Raw genomic sequence first — 22,520 nt, 5'->3', positions numbered from 1 at the left:
ATTAAACAAGGATCAAATCAAGACTTCCCAATTTGAAACCCTAACTTTCTAATTGCTAAAAATCAAGCTCTTCAATGAAATCAACTATAAATGCAAAGAGAAATTAGGGATTCAATCAATACGCTAATGAGCAATAGAATAGGGATAATTACTAACATATAATCAAACCTAATATGCTAGAGGAATCAATTTAGGAAAGAAATCATGTTGTCATGAAAGAAAATCATAAGAATACAAGGTTAAGAATGATGTATAAGGAACATAACACTAATAGAATGAAAGAGGGTTTATACAAATGCAAAGAGGCAATAGAAGAGGTGGTTGCAAGGTTGGAGCACCTACCTCCTAGTCTCAGTAGCAATAATAAGATTATACAAGAGTAGATTAGAGAGAAAATAGGAGATTACATACCTTGGAGATGAACTTAGAGAAGAGAAACTAAGAATCTTGCAAGAGCACCTCACCAATACCAAGGAGAGGCCTAAGAGGAGTCTTCCCACGTTCTCAGAGAGTTCTAGCAATAGAATAGGGTTATAACTACGAAGTCCACTTAAGTAGAGCCTAAAATGACCTAAAAACCAAAGATTCTCGGATTTAATAAGCAGCTGGCTGATTGGCTGGCTGGTCGAATGGCCAGTCGATCAAGCAAGGACAACAACTTCAGACAGGGAATTGGAGGCCAAGATCACTCAAAATCAAATGGGCTTCTTCCTACATCTCAATTGACTAGTCTAGGTCAGAGAATTACCTTCAAATCAAGTTCGGGAGTGCATTAGGTCCATCAACTAAACTCCCCTTCTTCAAGGTGCAGTTTCTTATCAAACACTGACAAAGCTTCCAAGTATGGAACACCATCATCAATCACCATGGGTTCGGAGTCAAATACCATGTCTTCTACTGAGAGGGCTCACAAATGTCTTCTTCCTTCACTTCGGGTCTTCGGACCTACAAACATCAAGGTTTCGGGTCAAGGTTAGGGTTAGGCTAGGGCTGGATTTCACAGGAGAGGGTTAAGGAGGGGCTGGGGTTTATGTTTACTTGGAGATGGTTAATGGCTGCTGGAGTTGTTGAATGTCTGCTGTAATTTACTGGAGCTTGAAGACAATGGCTGAAACCACCACTCTTAAGGCTGCCGCAGGCTTCCCCAGAGGAAACCCATGACTTCTGTTCCTCTGAACTCTCAATCAATATTTTATTTATCAATTCAACCCTCAAAACAAGAACCCTTATATCTCCCAATTTAGCCATCCACAACCAAACTTGGGGAATCATATCTGTATATTAATACCTACATTCCCTCCAAGTTTCAACCCATTTTGACACCGATAGTGTCACACCCCACCCGCCGGTATCGGTCTTGCCCGACAACCCATGAGTGCGATCTACAGTCTGTTTGCCCATCAATGACAATAAATACACATAATAATAAATCAAGAGCAAAAATAATCCAAATAATTAAATAAAAGGGAGTTAAATAAGTCCAATTTCTTAAAAAGGAATAATCAAAGAAAATAATAAGTAATTGTGTTCAAAAGTAGAGTTTCAGTGGAAGCAAATAAATATTAAGTTTGATTATTTCTCTGTTCTCTTTTATAGGCGGCGGTCTTTTCTTTTAGCTTCTCAATGAAAGAGGTCATCCAACTTTCCTTCATCGACTTCTCGAAATGATGAGCTACTTGAGTCCTCCTGCCACTAATGGGTGTTGTAAGCACCAAGCACACTCCAGACACCCCGACATCGTGGTATACATCGCCACTTCCCACTAACACCTCCAAAGTTTCTTCATAGGAGTTATCCCAATCTTGCGGAAGTTCTCCCGATCCAAAATCACCATTTGCTTGGTTTAACAATAAGCCACAAAAGGAATGAGTTCTGGTGAACTCAATAATGAAAAATATCTCATATACATGTCAACATGATATCATGGTAAATAATATATGTAAAATATGCACAAGTATGGAGTGCATCTAGTAACCAACTATGCAAGTCTCTAATAAGGTAGACATGCTTTAAGATATAACACAAGCCCTCCTTTGGGTAGGTCTAGTCACTCTGATCCCTCATGGATTGATTACCTTTATTGGGACCTTGGACAAGGGGTGCAATCCTTTTCAATAACCATGGTTGGGGATTAGATCCACACTCTCTCACCATGACCATTTGCATGAATACTGATGCTGTTGGGGATGCTAATTCAATGCAAGGTCATACATTGATATACTACATGTAGTCCATATACTTCCCCTATGGCACCAACCAACTCGGTTTAGTGTCCTTCTCTACCTAGGAATGGGAATCCTCACGGACTGGCTATCTCTGTTGGATTCCATTCCTTAACCCTATGGTCATCCACATATTATTGGGGCGGATGCTCTTATGTCCACTCACGACTCCCAGTCGCTCTTTGGACGCCCATGAGCCCAACCTTAATATATGCAACTCTATCAATGCATGTTCAACAGTGGACCATTGAGTCTTCGCACGGACTGGCTATCGCTGTAGGATGAAACATAGTCATATCACTGTTATCACAGGTCATCCGACTTCAATACCCACGCCGAAAGGGTAGTAGCAGGTATGAGTACCAAAGCAATCTAGACCTTCTAGGTATGTCATCTAGCAACCATGATAGTGCTGGGGGCATCAGAGAATAGTGTCCCATACCACAATCCTTGATGGATAAGCTATGGATACCCCAAAAGGTTACCCTCAATCATAGTTACAATACATCATCATTTACTATCACATAATCAGTCATTAAAAATCACATAGTAATGGAAGTACATGTAATCACCATTCACATCATATAACTAACAATGAATCATTTAAACTACTGTTACAAAAAGTATAAGAACAGGAATGCATATGAAGTTATAAACAACTCATCATAGATCATGTCAATACATATATGCAAGAATGTAACCTTACCTGTAGAAGTGTAAAAGCTACTGTAATTGCAATCAAACCTCACAAATAGAAAGTCCAAAGAACCTTGGTGATTACCTGGAATATGGTTACAAGGATACATTTAGAATGCAAGTCAAAATAGAGCAAAAACCTTGACTGACTGAGCTTCTATGAACCAGCCAGTCGCTTATGGCAGTTGGTTGGGCCAATCAACTGCCCTGAGCGACTGCCCCTCATACAAACAGATTCTCAAGTCCGAAATTCTGACTTTTGATCACCCATCTTCAATCCAATTTTGGGATGATCTAAATCCAAATTTCGTTTTTAACATGATTAAAAATCAATCACAAAACAAAACCCACAAAGACTAATGGTTTAGTAATCACATCATCTCCTTCAATGAAATCAACCCTTGATTCGGATATGAGAATTCGTTTTTGATGATCTAATTGAGATCATTGATGGAACGATATTAACCATCACGATACACCATTTACATAATCATGGAAGAAGGATTCACACTACTTAAAGAGAAGATATAGGTAAAAAGAGTGTGAGATCATCTTACCTCCAATCGACTCATTAAATGGATCAAGGATTGAAGCTTCTTTGCGAATCAAACATCCTTCACCTTTGGACACGTGCTCTCTGCCTCCTAACTGTCCACAACAACCTCCATGAATATAATAATACAAAAATAAGTTGTGGTTGGTTATTTATTGAGGGCTGAACCAAAATAGCGTTTAATTCCCTTAAGCAGACTTGGCCGGTCGCTAGGGTTGGTTGGTTAGGTCAATCAACCGCCTTAAGCAACCACCCGCTAATACTTCTCAGTACTTGGGTGCTTTGCTCATCTAGTTGATCCCCAACACTAACCTAACCCTAACCAACATGTGGGGGTGTTCTTACCTTGATCCCAAACATCTTTAATCTCAACTTGACTCCGACTAGAGATCCACCTTCTCAGTCCATCAAGGTTTTTACTGGATCTCCTTTGGGTTCCCAGTATGGTAGGTTCTTCATCAGTGGAATCCAGATCCATGGGCTTTGGGTATGGATTATGGGTTTCAATCCGGATAATCCACAGCTTATTCCGGCTAGATCTTCGGGTACTTGAACCTGCAACACGGATCCTGGGTTAGAATTACGGGGGTTGTTACAGATAGACCTCAGTTTGCCATCTCAAGGAATTCATCCCAAATCTCCGATGGGATGAGTTGTCTATCCTTGATATCCTAAGTATCATTAAGAACGTATGATCATTAACCACCAAGTGTTAACTGAACCTTTTTCCCAAAAAAATAAAAATTATCCCGTCACAGCCCATATCACAAATAAATCTCATAACCGCAGCAGCAGCAGCAGCAGCAACAACAATCATCATACCTACTAAATTGGGTTGGATACATGGATCCTTGCCTTCCAATCAAGCTCTATTTGAGGCCATCCTAGAAACCCCTTCTTGGTCCCATGCGGAGTTGGTTCTCGTTAAATTGGGGCTGCATCATGAAATTTCGGTTAATTTTGGTCAAAATTTGAACCGTGATTAGGATTTAGGTCGTAACTTCTTTTTGATGGTTGAACTCATTTCCTAGTTTTAGAATTTTACTTATAGAGTCACTATTAATGTGTTTTTGGGATAGTCAGTCTATGTACGGTGTAAAACCACTTTATTTGGGTTTTCATGTAGTGGAGGCTTAGTATTTAGGGTGTTGGTATTGATATTGGTATCATCCCAAAAAAAGGTATTGATATTGGTATTGAGATATTGGTATTGATACAGAGGATGCATCATGGTGATTTCTGTTCCCTTACTGCTGTATTCCTATATTAGCAGCCTAGTGACAATTGCTGGTTTAGTTTTTAAGTTGTATCTTTATTCTCTTGCTTTGTCTCTTTTTCCTTGTTAATTCCATCTGTCATAAGTTCTCTTGGGATTTTTTTGGAATCTATTCTAAAACTCTCCAAAATTATTGAGTATAAGCTGCAAACCTTTAACACATGATTTTGGTCTCCTTATACTTCATTAGCCACAAGCCACTTGTTTTGTACTGTTTAAAAATACTTAGTTTGAATTATATGGGGCCATTCTTGAGTTTGCTTTTGAGAATGGGGGAAACTTGTCTTGGTGATAACAGACGTGATTGTGTTTTGATTGAGGTATATTATTTTATCTCCTGCAACCAAGTATGTTGTATTTTTCCTGACAGGGCTAGTAGGCGTGGGTTTGTTGAAACTCTAGAGTTTTAGAATCTTAATAAAAGGCGTACAGAGTCATAATGATCTCAGCCTAACCCCAAACTTTTAGGGAGTCCGTTTTTTGACTACCCGTGACCACTAGTCTGTTGGATCAAACATGTCAGTTTTGATCATCCTACAGAAACCAAGTACTTTAAGGAAGTCAAAACATGCTAAGGTTCCTTTGGGAGAGGGAGGGCGGGAATGAAGGTAGCAGCCAAGAGGTGCACCACAGGCAGCTGGTGAACGTGGGCTCAGTGCACCATAAAATCGTCAACTGCACTAGGCAGCTGTTGTTAAAAACTTTTTAATGCACACATGGCTATTATTCAATTTTTTCCTGCTTCTCTGTTTATCTTGTAGGTGCGCCGACTTGCTATGGAGGTCCGCCAACTTGCTTCATCGCGCCAGATTACTGTTCTGAATGGAAATAGTAGCCAGACAGGTGCCTGCTGCAAAAAAAAAAAAAAAAAATTTAATGTTTAAATTCTAGTTTGCAAGACTCCACGGTTTACATATTTTTTAATTTTCATTATGCACCAAAGTGCAGTAAAATATTCTTTTGCTTATTTATCTTCTCCTACTACTAGTGTAAAATAAAAATTTTATTAGATGTTCTCAACCCCATTTCCAGGTGAATATATTATTTATAGTTTAAATGAATTCTTTTTCTTACCAGGGAACATAACATCCTTGGCAATGCCTGCTGTGGCCTTAGGGGCGTTGGGCTATGGATATATGTGGTGGAAGGTATTGGATCAGTCTTGCCAAGTTCTTAAACCTTTTCCTTAAGATGAATTGTGTAACTTTGGTTATGGATGTTCAGTATCACATGTTCTTTTCCATTTCCTCTTGGTAATGTAAGTTAATGTTAACCTCGTAGAATTGAGATTGTGAGCGAACAGTTCAGGGATTTTGATTTCTCCCCACTCCCTTTTTGAATTAACAATGCTGATTTCTTAGCGTTGAATTATCTTTTATAATTTGACTTTTGTTTGCTTTGTCTTATCTCTCTTCAATGTCTTAATTTTTAGGGTTTGTCCTTCTCTGATTTTATGTATGTGACCAAGAGTCACATGGCAAATGCTGTTTCAAGCATGACAAATCATCTGGAGCAGTTAACCAATGCTCTTGCAGTAAGTCAACTTCATCTTACCATTTTCATATCTAGTTTCTATCCTGCATACATCTGTAATTCTTTGGTATTCTTATTTGCGTATAAATTCCGGTTGCTTGTTTTTTGAACAAGTACTGAGGATTTTGCCTCTTTGGTAAAGCTTCTCATGCTATCAATATCTTAAATTACCCAAAACTGTCTTATCCATGTTAGACTTTACTGCCTCTGATGGTGATATGTCCCCTTCATGCTAGTACATTTTTATATGATAACTCACCTATTTCTGTTTATAACCAGAAGAAAAAAGTGTTTTTCCCCCCCCCGGTAAATACCTGAAAACAAATACTGTTAATATTGTTTATTAATTTTCCTGAAATTTGTATGGTGTATACAGTCTCTTACCTATGAACCCTTTTTGTTGGGCAGGCTGCCAAGAGACATTTGACACAGCGGATTGAAAACTTGGATGGGAAATTGGATGATCAAAAGGAGATGTCAAAATTAATTAAGGATGAGGTATTCACTTAGATTTTTTCTGCGTTTCAACAGATCAGGTGGAAAAGAAAGAGAGTAAATAAAAAAGCTAGAAGAGATCATGGGGATAGTCTGATTCCTCTTGAAGCCCTTGCCCTCTGGTAGCATTCTGATAAGAACCCTTCTATTCATTCTAAAAATCAATACGAAAATACAAGATATAACAAGGATAAGCTGGTTTTAATGGTGCTAGTCACCCCCAACACCTCATGGTGCCCCTCAGCCTACGGCCGCCCAAACATAACTCATCTCATATTCGATGCCCTCTCCACTCAATTTCCCCTCTATTTATTACCCCTCAACTAACCCTAATATACTCTCTCTCCTCCACATCTCATCATCCCAGGGCCCTAACACTACCGGCCCCTCGAAATTCACCTTGTGCTCAATTGAGGCTTAGTTTTCACATGCTTGCCACATAACCATGCCAAATCAGTGTCCTCAAGAACAAACCTTCCTTCCTGAAAACCAGCTGAGTCAATACCACATAACTCCAAGCAGCCCACGAAAACCTTCGAAACTTCTGCTGCACTGAGTTGTGCATCAATATATGTATGAAGAGCTTTCAGCGGATAGGAACCATGGAGTCCCATATGGGCATTGGGCAATGTCAACCGAGTCCCTTAAGATACTGAAAATCCTGTCGCTTTCTTCTGCAAATGTGCAGAGGAAGCAATCAATTGCAGGCCAGTCTACACATTTCCCTGCATATTGTAGCAAAGAAGTGGAGAGCACTCCCAGATTCCAACGCTGCAAAAGGGATCCAGTACGCTTGGAAAAAGGCATGTATCAGTTGCCTTCAGGTGCATGAACGGTGTTGGCATATACAATAAAACATTGCCCAACACTGTAAGTCCAGAACTGAATCCACCAAAAAAGTGCCTAATTTTTCGCATAAATCGCCCCGGATGGGTGAGTAAGACGGGCACCACAAGCAGAGATCCCAATCTCGGTTCCAACCACCCTAGCGAGAAGTCTGTCCTAACCTCATTTGAAGGCCAGCACGCACAAGAGGCCGTCCTCGTTGTCATCGGAACCTACAGGTGATTGGTAGAAGAGCGTTGGTGGTCAATTTGCTCAGGTGGAATATCCCTTCCAGCTGTTGCCCCATCTCGAGCCTCAGAGTGCGTTGAGTTGAAGACAGAAGAAAGAGGAACAATAGTGTTCCATAAATTCCCAATGGATTTTTGCTTTGTCAATGGGTTATTTCCTAACTGGGCCACTATTGACAACTCCCAAAACAAAACTGCTGGGCTGGGCCGGGCTTGAAATTAAAACCAGTAAAGAGGCCCATAACTTAATTCCTGAATAGTTAACCCATCAGTCAAACAAGTGGGCTGTGGGTATTTTGAAATGAGTGGGCTTCCCATAGCCCACTTCATTGCTTTTATAAACTGACCCACATGAAATGACCAGACCAGGGTTAGTGGTCCAACCACTGCCCGGTTCAGTCCTTCCTTCTTCCTCTCTTTTCTTGCGATGGAAAACCTAAACACCGCCCAAACCTTCGCCACAGGTTCTAAAGTAACTGATTCCAACACCGCCGCAACTCTCGCCTGTGATTGTGATTCATTCCTTTCTTCTAGATCGAGAGTAATCTGTTGCTGGGAACTATGCTGTTGCTTCCTCCATGATGTTGACGAGTCACCCTCCATCGTTTTCACCCCCATCCATGGAGGCTTAGCTGGAGCTCGCGCCATCCAATAAGTTTCTCCGCTGTACTAGCATTGCTCCATCATCGCTCCTATTCCATCAACTTCGACCTCTTCTTCCTTCGCTGCAGAAGACTCCCTCAAAGCTTCCCCTCAACAAATCCATGGTTTTTCAATGCTACGAGGAATACAAATATTTCCAATCGAGCCAACTTGAGTACCGGAGGATTCGTCGATGTTAGTCTTCTCATTTGACTCCAAATTTCAGCGGCAAGCATTCTTAGATCTCCTTGTGTATGATTCTCTACTGGTTTCACGAGTTCTATAACCGTTATGATCTTGCCTTCACTGAAGTCGAATTTTAGAGCCTCCTTGAACATTGACTGGTTGAATTCTGGTCATTGCTTTTGATAAATCCAATCAAACGCATCTCCTTCCAAATGCTCGAGAGCTATTCTGAGCCAATATTCATGCTCAATTTGGTGTTGCCGACAAATTGCTTGACTTCTGTTAACCATTGCTGCACTCGTTCTTCGCCGGAAAATAGTGACTGCCATCTCACCTCCCTGGGATTGACACAGCTCTGATACCAGTTGATAAGAACCCTTCTATTCACTTTAAAAATCAATATGAAAATACAAGATATAACAAGGATAAGCTGGTTTTAATGGTGTCAGTCACTCCCAACACCTCACGGTGCCCCTCAGCCTACGGGGGCCCAAACATAACTCATCTCACATTCGATGCCTCTCCACTCAATTTCCCCTCTATTTATTACCCTTCAACTAACCCTAATACTCTATACTCTCTCCTCCACATGGCGTCATCCCAGGGCCCTAACACTTTCCTTGCACGATCTAAAGGAATTGTTGTGACATGACGAGGATTTATCATTTTTGGAATTGGTCTTATGTCATAATAGCATTTCATTTTAGTATTGAACTATTGATTACACAGGACGGTTGAAACTTGTGAAACAGGTAACTGGAGTTCGTACTGATCTCGGTCAGATCAACTATGACTTGGGTCTACTACAGGATACGCTTCGTGGTCTTGTAAGTTCTGTCACGTTATTGGATGAAATGATTTTTCTGGTGTTCTCTTTTCTAACATCTCTTTTAATTGTTTGCTTGCTTTTCTTTTTAGTTATTATCTATGGTAAGCTTGTGCTAGTCTGTTTATCTAGTCTAAAAACTATAAGAAATGCATTGAACGTTTTCCTATTTCTCATACATTTTTGTCATTGTGTTTCAGGATGGGAAGATTTTAACATTGGAAGACAAGCAGGTGAATGGTAGTCCATGTGAATATTGTTAATTTTACTCTTGGAATATGCGGTTTTCTTCAATTTCATGGTTGATGCTCAATTACTGAATTATGTCTTCTGTATAGGTTCCACCAGATTTGATTCAAAGTTGGGAAACCATTCTTCTCTATATAACTGACCTTAGTTCAGTTTTTGGACCACATCTGAAACTTTTGTTTGCTGTTATTAAATTGTTTTTTTAAAATTGTTCTAAACATGTTGCTATGATTTCTAGTCTTCAACTGAATTTCTGAGGATAATCTCTTATTAGGCTTCAAAAACCTTGTGTCTACTCCTTTTTCCTTCGGTGAATAAACCCAGAACCTTAGATGGACCAAAAATAGAAGGTTTTTGTAATCTTTGAAATCTTAAGACTTAGTGGCATATTCTTCTTGAGTGACCGGTTTATACAATGCCATTGGATGTTTCAGCAAAATTGAATTTGATGCACTTGGACTAACTTATCATTCAACTTGTGGTGTATTCATCTGAATGTAATACATGTACAAAAGGTGTTTGGATTTTGTACATTGCTTGATGCCAACTTTATGATTCTTGGCTTTCTGGTTACTGGGAACATAAATCACACATTCTTGAACAGCTAGTTCTTATTTTTCTGTTTTATTTCTGCTGAGTCCCCATCCCTTCTCCTCTTATTTCTTCTCTTCTTTTTGGTTTTTAGTTTCAGGGAGGGTAAGGATTGCTTTTCTCTTGTATGCTAATTGCTAAAGAAGTTATTCATTTCAAATACTGACCAAAGATGTGCTTGCTAATGGTCTCGAAAAAGAATTCTGGTGGTTTTATTTTTGTTTGTTTGAAGAATAGTAGTGTGTTGTTTGAAGAATGAACTGGTGAGAAAAGTAGTCTGAAGAATGCCAATGGTGAAACTTGATAAAATGGTCCCTATGGTGAAGGTCTCTCGAGATCACTCTCACCCCTACCCTTGCTTGCAGCTGCTTGTCACCTTGCCTCTGTGCGATGCTCTAGCTTGAAAACTAGAATTTTCAGATTGCAGGTACAATTGGTGAACATTTCCAAAATGTATTTATCAAATGCTCATTTCCAAACAAGAACAATCTCCCAGCCCAGAACCATGTAAAAATGGTTTTACACAAAACTGGTCTTCTAGAGGGAAATGTTACCAACCTCATAATATACTCTTATACTAGTTATTCTGTGGTGGTAACAGATGTGATGTAGCTATTTTTTGTAATTGCTATTTTTCTCTCTTTTAGCTATTCTTTGCTTTTACAATTGCTGACAGATTTGTGGGCACAGGACTGGGGATATTATGGTGTGTGGTCTCTATGCCAATATGTTGGCTCAAAAGATCCAGTGATGACTGATTTTTTCAAGGTTTGTGCTAGTAGCTTTGACTTTTGAGTTTATTGTTTATATCTTTGTTTTGATTGGTAAAGATGACATTTTATGTATTACTGTTTTATGGAATTATGTATTAGAAAAATATGTTGAGATTCAATGGTCTTTTGAGGGTTCAAAATTGGACTTGTGAAGATCTAAGAACAGATATCGTAATCTATCTTTGGTTCGTAAATACTATTGTCAACACAAGGTGGCTGCTCTACTGCTGCCATTGGTAAAATTCCCATTTATATTATCTTCTAACTTATTGATCTAATCATTTTTTCGGCGTGTTCTTGCAGGCACTTCCTGAACCTCCTAGTAGGGCACGTGGTTTTATCACAGAATCAGGGATTCAGGTTTCTTTGCAACTTATATTTGTTCAGTCTTTTATGTGATGACGTGGTGTTATCATAAATAGAACCTTGTAACAAGTGTGTTCCACTGTGGTGGGGATCAATTCCTAACTAGCCAACATAGCAAAGGATTAAAATTTGAGCAAATCACATATACACTGCATAGATTTGCAATCAATTGCAGCTACTACCCCTGAAAAATCTATTACAAAGACACCCTTACTATTTAGGATTGGGGTTAAGTAATGATTTCACTTCTAAACAATAGTACCCTTGTTTTTCACAAGTCGTCCTTGATGTAAACCCAGATAATTAGGGTTAAGGGTGGTTGTGGAATTTTCCTAAATCTAAGGGCTACCTAGGAATTCCAGCAAATATGACTGATCTAAAGAGGTGTATTTGATTGTTAGCATAGAAAAAAATTCGAGGGAAACTCAAGTTTCGACCAAGTGAAAATGGGAAACCTAGGGGGGAAACTGAGAAATTTCGAACAAACTTAGGACTTTTTTCGTGCAAGTTTCGACAGGTTTTAGGGAATATTTTAGGATGAGACTCTGTATTTAAGCTAATTAGAGTATAAAAAACACATTAGCACATGCATTTTGCTAAAAAAGTTAATGTAGATGTTATTCAATGCATAGTAGAAGATCTCGCTCTCGAGAGAGATCTCGTCACCTTGAAAAAGAGAGATCTCGACCATCTCGGTGAGATCTCGGTCGAGATATACAATTTTTTGGCGTCAACTCGGTGGCCCATCTCGATGGGTTTTAGGGTCCCAATTGGGTTGAAACTTGGTATTTTAGCTTATTTAAGGCCTTTTGAACACGTTGGTGGCCTTGGATTTGTCAGAAACAACCCTATGTATGATTTCTAAGTCTACCCATAGTGTGAAACCGAAATGTAGTAGGATTAGGGAATGCAATGTTATACAACATGTAATATAGAACCTTTAAAGCATATAAATGAAAAGCAAGTATATCAAATGCATCAACTAACTTAAATGTTATCAAAATTCCATCCATATGAGTATCACAATCTCAATTTTCAAGAATAAAATAATTATACAACCATTAGAAGTTCTATATAAGTCATTAAATCATAAATTCATAAGACAAGTAGAGAATGATTGATCTTCCTTGTTGTAGATGTGCTAAGAGTAGTTGCAAGTGAAAATTCAGCCAAAATCTACAAAAAAAAGAGGCAAAAATTGAGAGTTCCAGCGAGATCCAGGGCGAGATATGGCGAGATATGGCGAGATCTCGAGCGAGATATCCCAACTCGCAGATCTCGACCTCCATCTCTTCTCGCCAAGGTGAAAAAACGAGATATCTCACGAGATCTCCCACCATGATTCAATGTACATCACATCTATGTAGAGTTGTCCAAGTATACTACAAACTTAACTACTTAAGTACATCACATTCAATATATAACTTCTAAGTTCGAAACATCAAATACAAAGTAACTGACAATAAAAGGAAAGTACAATTCAGTGCCAAGAGGAATGTCTTGGTGGATCAATTATATGAGCTGGTGTAATACTGTTCCAGCCACCAAACATAGACATCCCATGACATTTTATGCCTATGGTTGTCAAGGTAATCGACAACTGCAACTTTATAAGAATACACAATTTGGATAGGGAAGTTCTAATGGAGGGGGTAATTGTCGTGGTATTTGGGGAAATATGAAAGAAACAAAAAAAAACGAAAATCTGGGAAAACTACAAAACTTGCAGGAAAGAGTCCCAAATTTTCCAAGATTCTACGAAATTTCCCATGTTTCCACAACATTTTCCAAGTTTCCACAAAATTTTTCATGTTTCCCACAAAATTTGAGAATTTTTTTTCTCTCTTGTGAACTAGCTGGTCAGTTGGGTTAAATCAGGTTTCGACGAAATTTCAACAGTTTCAATCAAAACTTGGGAATTTTGTGGTCACCCAAAGTTTCATTTCGAGGTTCCGAAAGTGTGAAATTTCAAAATTTCGCATGTTTTGATAAAATTTTGTACAACGGTTGTTAGTTGGCTAGGATAGGGCTCCCTAATTTTAGGAACCTTATCTTAATAGTAGTTCTATTTAAGTCAAGTCCTATTTTAGTAAGTATTTGGATCCCAATTAGGTGGGGATTCCTTGTTTGAGTCTAGTATGGTTTGAAAGGCTATAAATAGCCTAGTAGTTTAATGTAAGAGTCAGTTTTTGGATTATTGAATGAATTGATTTGAAGATTGGCTTTGGAAAGTCGTGGGATATCCTGTGGCTGGTTTGTGTGCTATTGTTCTTCACTTTTAAGGTTCCCATCGTCTTCTTCAAGCATCTAACTGCAAATTCTGGCAAGCTCCTTCACTCACAAGTAAGCTAAGAAGTCTCCCAACCCTTCCCCTGCAGTTTCGGTCCATCCCTGCCTCCTCTCCTACCATCATGACTTCCCTTCGTCTCCCCCTGCCCTGCGGCACAGCTTACCACCCTCCCTTAGTTCCCATTAATCCCTATCCCCTCTAGCCCCTCTATTTACCCTTCCCTAGAATCGCCCTCAACCCTAGAGCCTTTTCCTCACAGCCATTGCCTCATCAGCCCTAGCTATACAATTCTGGAAAAATTTCTGCTACTCTTCCTTTCCAATCGAATTTGCAGAATTTTTCCAAACCCCTAATTAACCTAATTCAGTCCTAAACCCCCAATTTCAGCCTTCGTTTGGACCTTAGAACCCTCCCTAAACCCTTTGGTTTTGTCCATTCCCCTTGCTGGACCTTCCTGGGCTAACCCTAAAGTCTAGTGAATTTACCTAAAACCCTAGCCTTTGACCCAGGTTACAACAGTGGTATTGGAGCTACTAGTTCCAGCACCTCTACGAGTCCTTACGCAGCATAGATGAAGCAGTAAATATGGAGGAACCAACGAGAGACCACTACCAATCTCGTCGTCGTATCATCATATCTACAGAGGGATACGACGACCAAAGTAACCTCCAGAGATGTACGAGTTAGAAACATATGATGGCGTTAAAGACCTCCAGGTGTTTTATGAGTGGTTGCATGATCTAAACAAGAACTTTGGTCGACATTATTATTCAGAGAGTGGTAAGATGAGATTTCACATAAATACTTGGTGGGATGCGCTCTTGAAGGGTGGGGCTACAAAAGGGAGCTACTATGGTATATGGACACTGAACCAGACACCTAGGAAGAGATGTCAGAGGTGTTGAGCCAATAATGCTTCTCACAAGAACACCCACTCAGGTGACACCAACAACGATACTCTTGGAAGTTCACTAAACTTGACAGAAGAGATCATGAGGTCTAGTACAGAAGAGCACATGACAGAGATTACTTAGCCAGTGAGTGTCCTTAGAGAATGGAGATATTGTCTCCCAATCCCCTAAACGAGCTCTTGAAGTAGTCATCTTCTGCCCACCCCTAGAAGTAGCCATCAGTGATGAAGCATCAACATGAACAAGCCACCAGTTCTTAAAGAAGAGAGTGAGAAATCCAAGACAGAGGAGGACCTAGCCCATAATGCCAAGGCCCTAGAAACCAAAGAAGAAGTCAAAGGCACCCACTCCACCAAAGGAGATGGACATCAGACCATACCACCATCACTCCCATACAGAATTGGACCCCCTTTCAGTCTCAATTTATTTCTTGGTGAAGATACTACCCTCCTTCTCAGGGCTATAGCTACAGTAGTGATAAAGGTGTGGATAGAGAAAAGCTCCCAAGGCGTGGCTATCAACTCCATCTTTCCTCTTAGGGCTCCTGATACATAGGCCCCTAGGGTTGAAGACTTCATTGCCACCAATCCAATCTTCCCAAAGTTCTATCAAGGAAAGGTGCAAGTAACAACTCACCTACTACTACTTCCTCACTACAAGATGAGAGGATGAGTTCACATGCAAGGCCTCCAAAGGGTTGATTTTGAGTTCCATGACAAGCACATCCATCAAGAGATGAATGTTTTCAAGAAGGGGAGAGCTGATGTAACCAGCCTTGGCCATGCCCAGAAGGGTCAAGGAAGGGACCCAAGCCCATTCGAAAGCAAGAGCCAACACAAGGGGGAAAATGGTCATTTTCCCACCCCTGGATCGAGCCATAGTTGGTCACATCCAGTTTTAATTTTTGGTAATTAGTTCTGTTTTTTGTTTCTAATTGAGAGTCCCTAGTTGGTGAGTTAGATTAGGTATTTGATTGTCAGTATGAGATGCTAGTTGGTTAGGATAGGGTTCCCTAATTTTAGGAACCTTATTGTAATAGTAGTTCTATTTAAGTCAAGTCCTATTTTAGTAAATATTTGGATCCCAATTAGGTAGGGAAATCGTAAGAGTCTCGTATGGTTTGAAGGCTATTAATAGCCTAGTAGTTTAATGTAAGAGTTGGTTTTTGGATTATTGAATGAATTGATTTGAAGATTGGCTTTGGAAAAGTTGTGAGATCCCCTTACCCTGCAGCTGGTTTGTGTGCCATTGTTCTTCGCTTTTGAGATTCCCATCTTCTTCTTCAAGCATCTAACTGCAAATTCCAGCAAGCTCCTTCACTCACAAGTAAGTTTAGAAGTCTCCCAACCCCTTACCTTGCAGTTACTGTTCATCTCTCTATTTACCCTTCCCTAGAATAGCCCCCAACCCTAGAACCTTTTCCTAGCAGCCACTGCCTCATCAGCCCTAGCTATACAATTTTGGAAATTTTTTTGCAGCACTTTTCTCCAATTGAATTTGCACAATTTTTTCAAAACCCGAATTAACCTAATTCATTCCTAAACCCCTAAATGCCAGCCTTCTTTTGGACCTTAGAACCTTAGAACCCTCCCTAATCCCTTTGGTTTTGTCGATTCCCCTAGCTGGACCTTCCTAGGCTAACTCTAAAGTCTAGGGAATTTACCTAAAACCCTTACCCTAGACCCAGGTTTCAACAAAAATACTATAGGACCGTTGTACGACCAACTATGATGTATGTTACAAAATATTAGGCTATTAAGAAGCATCATGTAGATAAATTCAGTTTAGTGGAAATGAGGATGCTAAGATGGATAACTGGCAAAACTAAGAAGGATAAGATAAGGTGTGATCATATTAGAGCTGGTCTCGGAGTAGCTCTGATAGGTGATAAGCTATAAGAAAGTCATTTGAGGTGGCACAATCATGTTCAACGGAGAACTGTAAATGCCCCATATGGAGAAGTGATTTAATTCAGGTTGAAGAAAGTAGATGGGCTTGGGGGGGGGGGGGGACCTAAGATGACCTTAAGAGAAGTGGGGAAAAAGGATATGTATAGCTTACGCCTTATATCTAATATGACTTCAAATAGAGCTAATTGGAAAGCAAGGTCGATCCCATTTAGTTGGGACAAGGCTTCTTCTTCTTCTTCTTGTAGCTATAATTGATTTTAAGTCCAGGGGGATATATGTTATTTGTTCTTAAAATTAAGACATCTTAATTGAACTGAAGTTGGACCAACGTGGACCATGGCTTAGTTGAATCTAAATCATTTCCAAAAATGTGGAATAAAAATTGATCAGTTGAACTTATATTGTATCCAAAAACATAAAACAAAAAACGAAGTATGATAAAATGTCAAACTGAAACAAGTTTGGCTGTAAATTTGCCCCCGTTCTTCCCACTGATGTAGATATGCATCACTTACTCTCTCTACTTTTCTATTTTTCCCAACGACTTGAAAGATTGCTACAGATTTTGACCCATTGACTAGCATCCCATCACCTGTTGGCAATTGCAAATGGAAAAGCATCTTGTAGCATACAATAGAAGTATCCACAAGTGAATTTTATGTACCATATGGTGCATGCGTGGATGATGTGCCAGACTTGTGTCATGCAGCTTGCCTGCTTGGATGCCACTGAAAAACTCTAAGGCACTGGCACTACAACCTGTGACAGTATTAATGTTATCCTCATGTTATCTCCTGCAGGGTCTGAAGCAAATTATGGATAGCATTCCAACAGACAAAACCAATAAAACCGATGCTGGCATGCAACCTGGAGTTGATAGATTTGACAGCACCCCAAGAAGTGTGACCAGGTATCAATTCAGACTTCTTTTACTATTGGTGCATTTGCCACATGTTTTAGTTGCACCACTAGATTGGCCATAAGCTATAAATATTCCTGTAAAATGGGAGGTGGGTAAGCTGTTGTGGAGGTGATGCTTGACTCATGGGTAAGTGCTCACTTGCTGAATGCTTGACCAGGAGTTCCAAGTGCTGGAAACTGGAGAAGGGTGGATATGTTTGATTATCCCCAGACCCTGCTAAACTTGGGAGCTTGTGCACTGGGTACACTTTTTTAGTTTTTTTGGTATTAAAGACAAGTTTTTCTGTCTCATAATTTAAAGATATTCTGCACTGATGTGGTTGTCTTTTTGCATTAAAGCTTCATTTATCAGGTTAGGCCAGAGATCGGGGAGTTGGTATACATGGTGATGGTTTCTTGGTCTTTTAAGTGGACTGAATTGGAAGTACCAACACCATAAATCCCACCCCGCCCTGCTCTCAACCACCCTCAAAAAGTAAATAAAGGCTGTATCTAGTGCACAAAGCTCCTATATTTAGTAGGGTCTTTGAGATCAAACTCACAGTATTATCCTATTCCCAAATAGTAAGTATCTATCGGTTGGATATTCAGCAAGCGAGCACTTGACCAATGTGCTGAGGAAAAGCAATTAAATAGGAAAACCTTGGAAAATCAGAAACTGGGGCCTTCTTCTGTTTGCCCAGCCATCCATATATAAACACTGTTATTGTGCTTGTTTTGCTATAATGCAAGTTAGTCCTTTCTCACCAGCGATTGATCGGTTATTCAAACAGTGCTTGTTCTCTACTAACAACCAAGGCATCCTCTCACTTGTATTGTGGTTTTCATGCGCAGGACCGCCTCGATCAAAGGATTCTGAAATTCGTTGTCCAAGTTTGGCGGTGCAATAATTCACATATTGAGTAAAGATGATTCATAAAAAGACGTTCATTTTCATTAGTGGATGCCCATATTTTCAAAGAAACCATAAGTTCTTGTTCTATAATTAATAAATAAGTTATTTTTCATATTTATATATACTAGTAATGGTACCTGTGCATATGCATGTGTGGTGTGTCCTAGAATATGTTTTTCTTTTGTAGAATTTAAAATTTTAATGTTTTATTCTTTGAGTTGAATTCAAGTCTAAAACTAATATGTTTTCATAGCAATGACGCAAATAGTTTCTACCCAAAAAAAAAAAAACAGTTTATTCGATCTTGTAACACAGGGGGCGTGAAGTCGGTTTGTTTTCATCTTTCTATATATAAGGATATTAATTAATATATATATATATATATATATATATATATATATATATATATATATATATATATATATATATATATATATAAGAATTTTAATTAAATGAAAGTCAATGATTTTAATTAAGTTTTTTATTTTATTTTATTTTAATGGGAGAACTAATAGGCTTTAAACCTTTGAACATACATTAGCAAATGTCAATCAATAAAAATTATTATATTTTTTGTATATAATGATTTTAATTAAATGAATATTATTGGTTTTGATGGATTTTTTTTCTCTTTTAATGGGCCAAGTAAGAGGTTTCAGTAGTTTGGGATTCCTAAAAAAAACCTTTGAAGATTCAATTAATAATAAATAGTATATTAATTATATTTATGATTGTTAAATTACAATCTTAGATATAATTAATTATATCATTTTAGTAAAAGTTTAGGGGTGTTTTAGGAAAAAAAAATGTAGCCATCTTCCATGAGTTCTTACATATATATATATATATATATATTTATGTATGTATGTATATTATAAATTCACGTGTGACATAGGAATAGGTCTTTGATATCGTTTTTGGGTATATTATTTTAAAATTTGAATAGACAAATTTATTTATTTATTTTCTTTTTGGGTGACATAATAGACAGATCTTTCTAATTATCTAATGTGATGTACTTCAAAATAAAGAAAAAGTGATGGAGAAACAATTTGAATTTCAATTATTATACATTTTACATAGTTACTTCTATTCTTTATTTAAAAATCTCTATTTTATTGGAAAATAATTGGTAACTTGAGCAAATAATTAGTTATTTTCTTTTCATTTTAGAAAAAAAAGTGAATACTAAGTTAACGAATGGGGTAGTTGGATTCTTCCCTTTTACTGACATTGAGGTAAGATATATTGCATACTCTTTTATTGAGCCAAGAGAAATACAAATAAGAAAAAAGAAAAGTTGGATAGAATGTTAAAATATAATTTTATTAAGTTTCTTTTCCACATTTAAACAGTAATGTGAACACATGCTAAAGAGATTTTTAAAATTATTTATTTATTTATTAAACATGAGAGAAATTTGAATTCGATGGAATACAAAATTAAACATGAAAAACATAAATGAGAAGCCATTTCTATAACATTATAAAATTCATTTTTTTTCATGTCTTTTCTTTTGTGTATGAGGGCCTACAAGGTGTCAACAGATGTAAAGATTCATGGAATTGGGGTCGAGAAATTTGAATTCGATGGAATACAAAATTAAACATGAAAAACATAAATGAGAAGCCATTTCTATAACATTATAAAATTCATTTTCTTTCATGTCTTTTCTTTTGTGTATGAGGGCCTACAAGGTGTCAATAGATGTAAAGATTCATGGAATTGGGGTCGACATTCTTCTGTTATCTAGCAAGAAAATGATGTATTTGAGAATTTTTTTCGATCAACATTGGAAACATCTTTAATGCAGAATTGTTTCAACTGAGCATTTTATTTAAAAACCCCGACTTCTTGGAGAATGTTCTTAGCATTCTTTGCAAATGTTAAAACCATGAGTTTAATATTTGCTAACATATACCTTGAAGTTGTTATTATAGTCATTGTCTTATTCTTTATGCAAAAAGGAAAAAATTATGCTCAACAATTACAAATTAGTGTCTTACATTTGTTGTTAAACACATAATAAAAATCAAATTAGAGGTGAAAATTTACAAGTTAAACTATCATTTTCAAGATCTTTAAAGTTCTTAGTCAGTTAATTAGAGAAAACCCCAACAACAAAAGCTATTTTAGGCTTTAAGAAAATATAGAAAGTACAAAATTATACTCAAAATTATTGGATTTAATTTCTCTAGGCATTCACCTAGCATCTAGATAAGTTATTAATCTACATTTTATTATAAATGTTTTAGCAACTTTTAAAACTTATATATGATGATTTTCTAATAGAGACAAAGGCTTGTGAGTAATTTTCATAAGGTAATTACTTTTCATCAAATCAACTAATCAACCTTGTGATTTGAGTTTGACGTTTTAGTGTTTTTTAATTTTTTCAAAAAGAAAAAAATAAAGGTTTAGATTTGAAGTATGACATGATTCTTTCTCAAGCATTTAATATATGCAGACTAAGTTAAATCTCTAAATTTATCCATACCTATATTTAGTCATCAAGATATGTCAAAAATGAAACCTTAAGAACCTCAATTTGATTAAGATGTTTAACCCAAACTATAATTAAATTAAAACTCACCCCTATATCCAAAGCCTGATGTTAATATATTGCACACACGTCATTCACTAAAGGTTTATCAATATATTGTTTTTAAACTTTTACTTCTTCTCTATAAATGAAGCAACAAAATAAAGTTAAACAAAAAACATACAATTATCCATGTCTTCCTCAGTTACCGCTTGAGGCTTCTAAATTTGTGAGCATGCATGGCAATCGACTATAGAAGAATGCAATTTGACAGTTAAGAAGTTTGACAGTATTATATGATGATGCCACCAAACAAGCAAGCTATAACACAAGAATGCTTTGGTCATCTAATCATCAACAAATCCAAATATAGTATCAAAATTCATTAGGAGGTTAAGCCATTAAAAAGATATTTAAAAATTAAGTACTATAATATCAGCATTAACCAAAAGAAGGTAATGTCACCTACCGATGTCAAAACCTAAATTGAACAATAAAATAAGAAGATATTCATCTAGTTAAATAATATGAAAAGAAAAAAATTAAAATTTGGTTTTATAATGATTAAATTGAATAATTTCTTAGTAGTTTAGAGAACAAAGGAGCTAATTAAAGGTTTAGTAAAAGAATTAGAACTCAAAGCTACAGTTTCCAATATAGTCAACCAAACAAATGTTTAAAGAACCATAAAATGAGCCTCATATAGCACATATAACCGTCACCATGATAATCAATTGGATAGCATAGACCCTACTATTTATGTGGTTTGCTTCTAAATACTACACATAGTAAAAGGAGAATATAAAATTGGTGCCCAAGAGTAATAGAGAAATTGAGAGAGAACCTTTGAGTTAGAAAAGATTGATTGAATTTTGGTATTTTACTCATTTTTTATGTGACTTGAAGAAGAGCAAGTCACGTTGTTGATTTCCAGATAAAAAATATAGATTTCATAGAATTAAAAATAGGGCATATTGGAAACAAAACGTGAAGAAATAAAATTGCAAATATTAGAAAATTTTGAAAATAAAATATGGAAAAAAAATTTAAGAAGAAAAAATTAATCAAAAGAAATTCAAAATCCCATAATATCATATATTTCACAATTATTAACACAATTATAAAACTTTTTGTTGTAAGAGGAAAAAATAAAAATCCGAACCATTTATTACTTTTATCTAATACCGTGAACAAAAAGAATTTGTAACACCTCCGTCCTTGAGCCTTTAATTGCATGAGTAACTAACTAAAATTAAAGCAAATACTATTTGCATCACATATATATGATCAAATACCAGAAGAAATTAACTCTTGTAATTGGTTTACTTCAACTAAACATAAATAGTGATCACAAAACCATAAACATTAAAAGTATCCCATGAGAGAAATGTGCTAAAGTACATAGACAAAAAAGACATCTCAAGAAAGTATTGGATATAGAATTATCCAATAGTCTAGGAATCAACAAGAAGGCATATAATTGTCACTGAACTGGGTTTGAGAGGATGTGAGATGCAATACCTCTTGAGGAATATTTTTTGACAGGTACCAAAAATTCGAGTTCCTCCTT

At 37.2% G+C, this 22,520-nt stretch overlaps 1 protein-coding gene across 4 annotated transcripts in view; it reads left to right on the top strand.

Annotated features, from left to right (window-relative positions):
• The window catches only part of LOC149005117 (uncharacterized), a 45,355-nt gene extending 26,660 nt beyond the window's left edge, over positions 1 to 18,695 (top strand). For 3 of the 4 annotated variants that reach the window (XM_089169045.1, XM_089169046.1, XM_089169047.1), the window contains exons 5-15: positions 5,509 to 5,590; positions 5,825 to 5,895; positions 6,180 to 6,281; positions 6,689 to 6,778; positions 9,429 to 9,503; positions 9,703 to 9,735; positions 11,033 to 11,110; positions 11,419 to 11,475; positions 17,393 to 17,502; positions 17,672 to 17,755; positions 18,348 to 18,695. In XM_089169045.1, coding sequence (XP_089025171.1) covers positions 5,509 to 5,590; positions 5,825 to 5,895; positions 6,180 to 6,281; positions 6,689 to 6,778; positions 9,429 to 9,503; positions 9,703 to 9,735; positions 11,033 to 11,110; positions 11,419 to 11,475; positions 17,393 to 17,502; positions 17,672 to 17,714 — 741 coding nt within the window. In that variant the 3' untranslated portion in view covers positions 17,715 to 17,755; positions 18,348 to 18,695. The remainder of the gene's footprint in view (positions 1 to 5,508; positions 5,591 to 5,824; positions 5,896 to 6,179; positions 6,282 to 6,688; positions 6,779 to 9,428; positions 9,504 to 9,702; positions 9,736 to 11,032; positions 11,111 to 11,418; positions 11,476 to 17,392; positions 17,503 to 17,671; positions 17,756 to 18,347) is intronic. The other variant, XM_089169048.1, reaches the window with a different exon arrangement.
• Positions 18,696 to 22,520: the final 3,825 nt, after the last annotated feature.

This window comes from Hakea prostrata, chromosome 9 (genome assembly GCF_041222555.1).
Source record: "Hakea prostrata isolate BN-2017 chromosome 9, UWA_Hpros_2, whole genome shotgun sequence".
Lineage (NCBI taxonomy): Eukaryota > Viridiplantae > Streptophyta > Magnoliopsida > Proteales > Proteaceae > Hakea > Hakea prostrata.
This window is presented reverse-complemented; position numbering and strand designations above follow the sequence as displayed.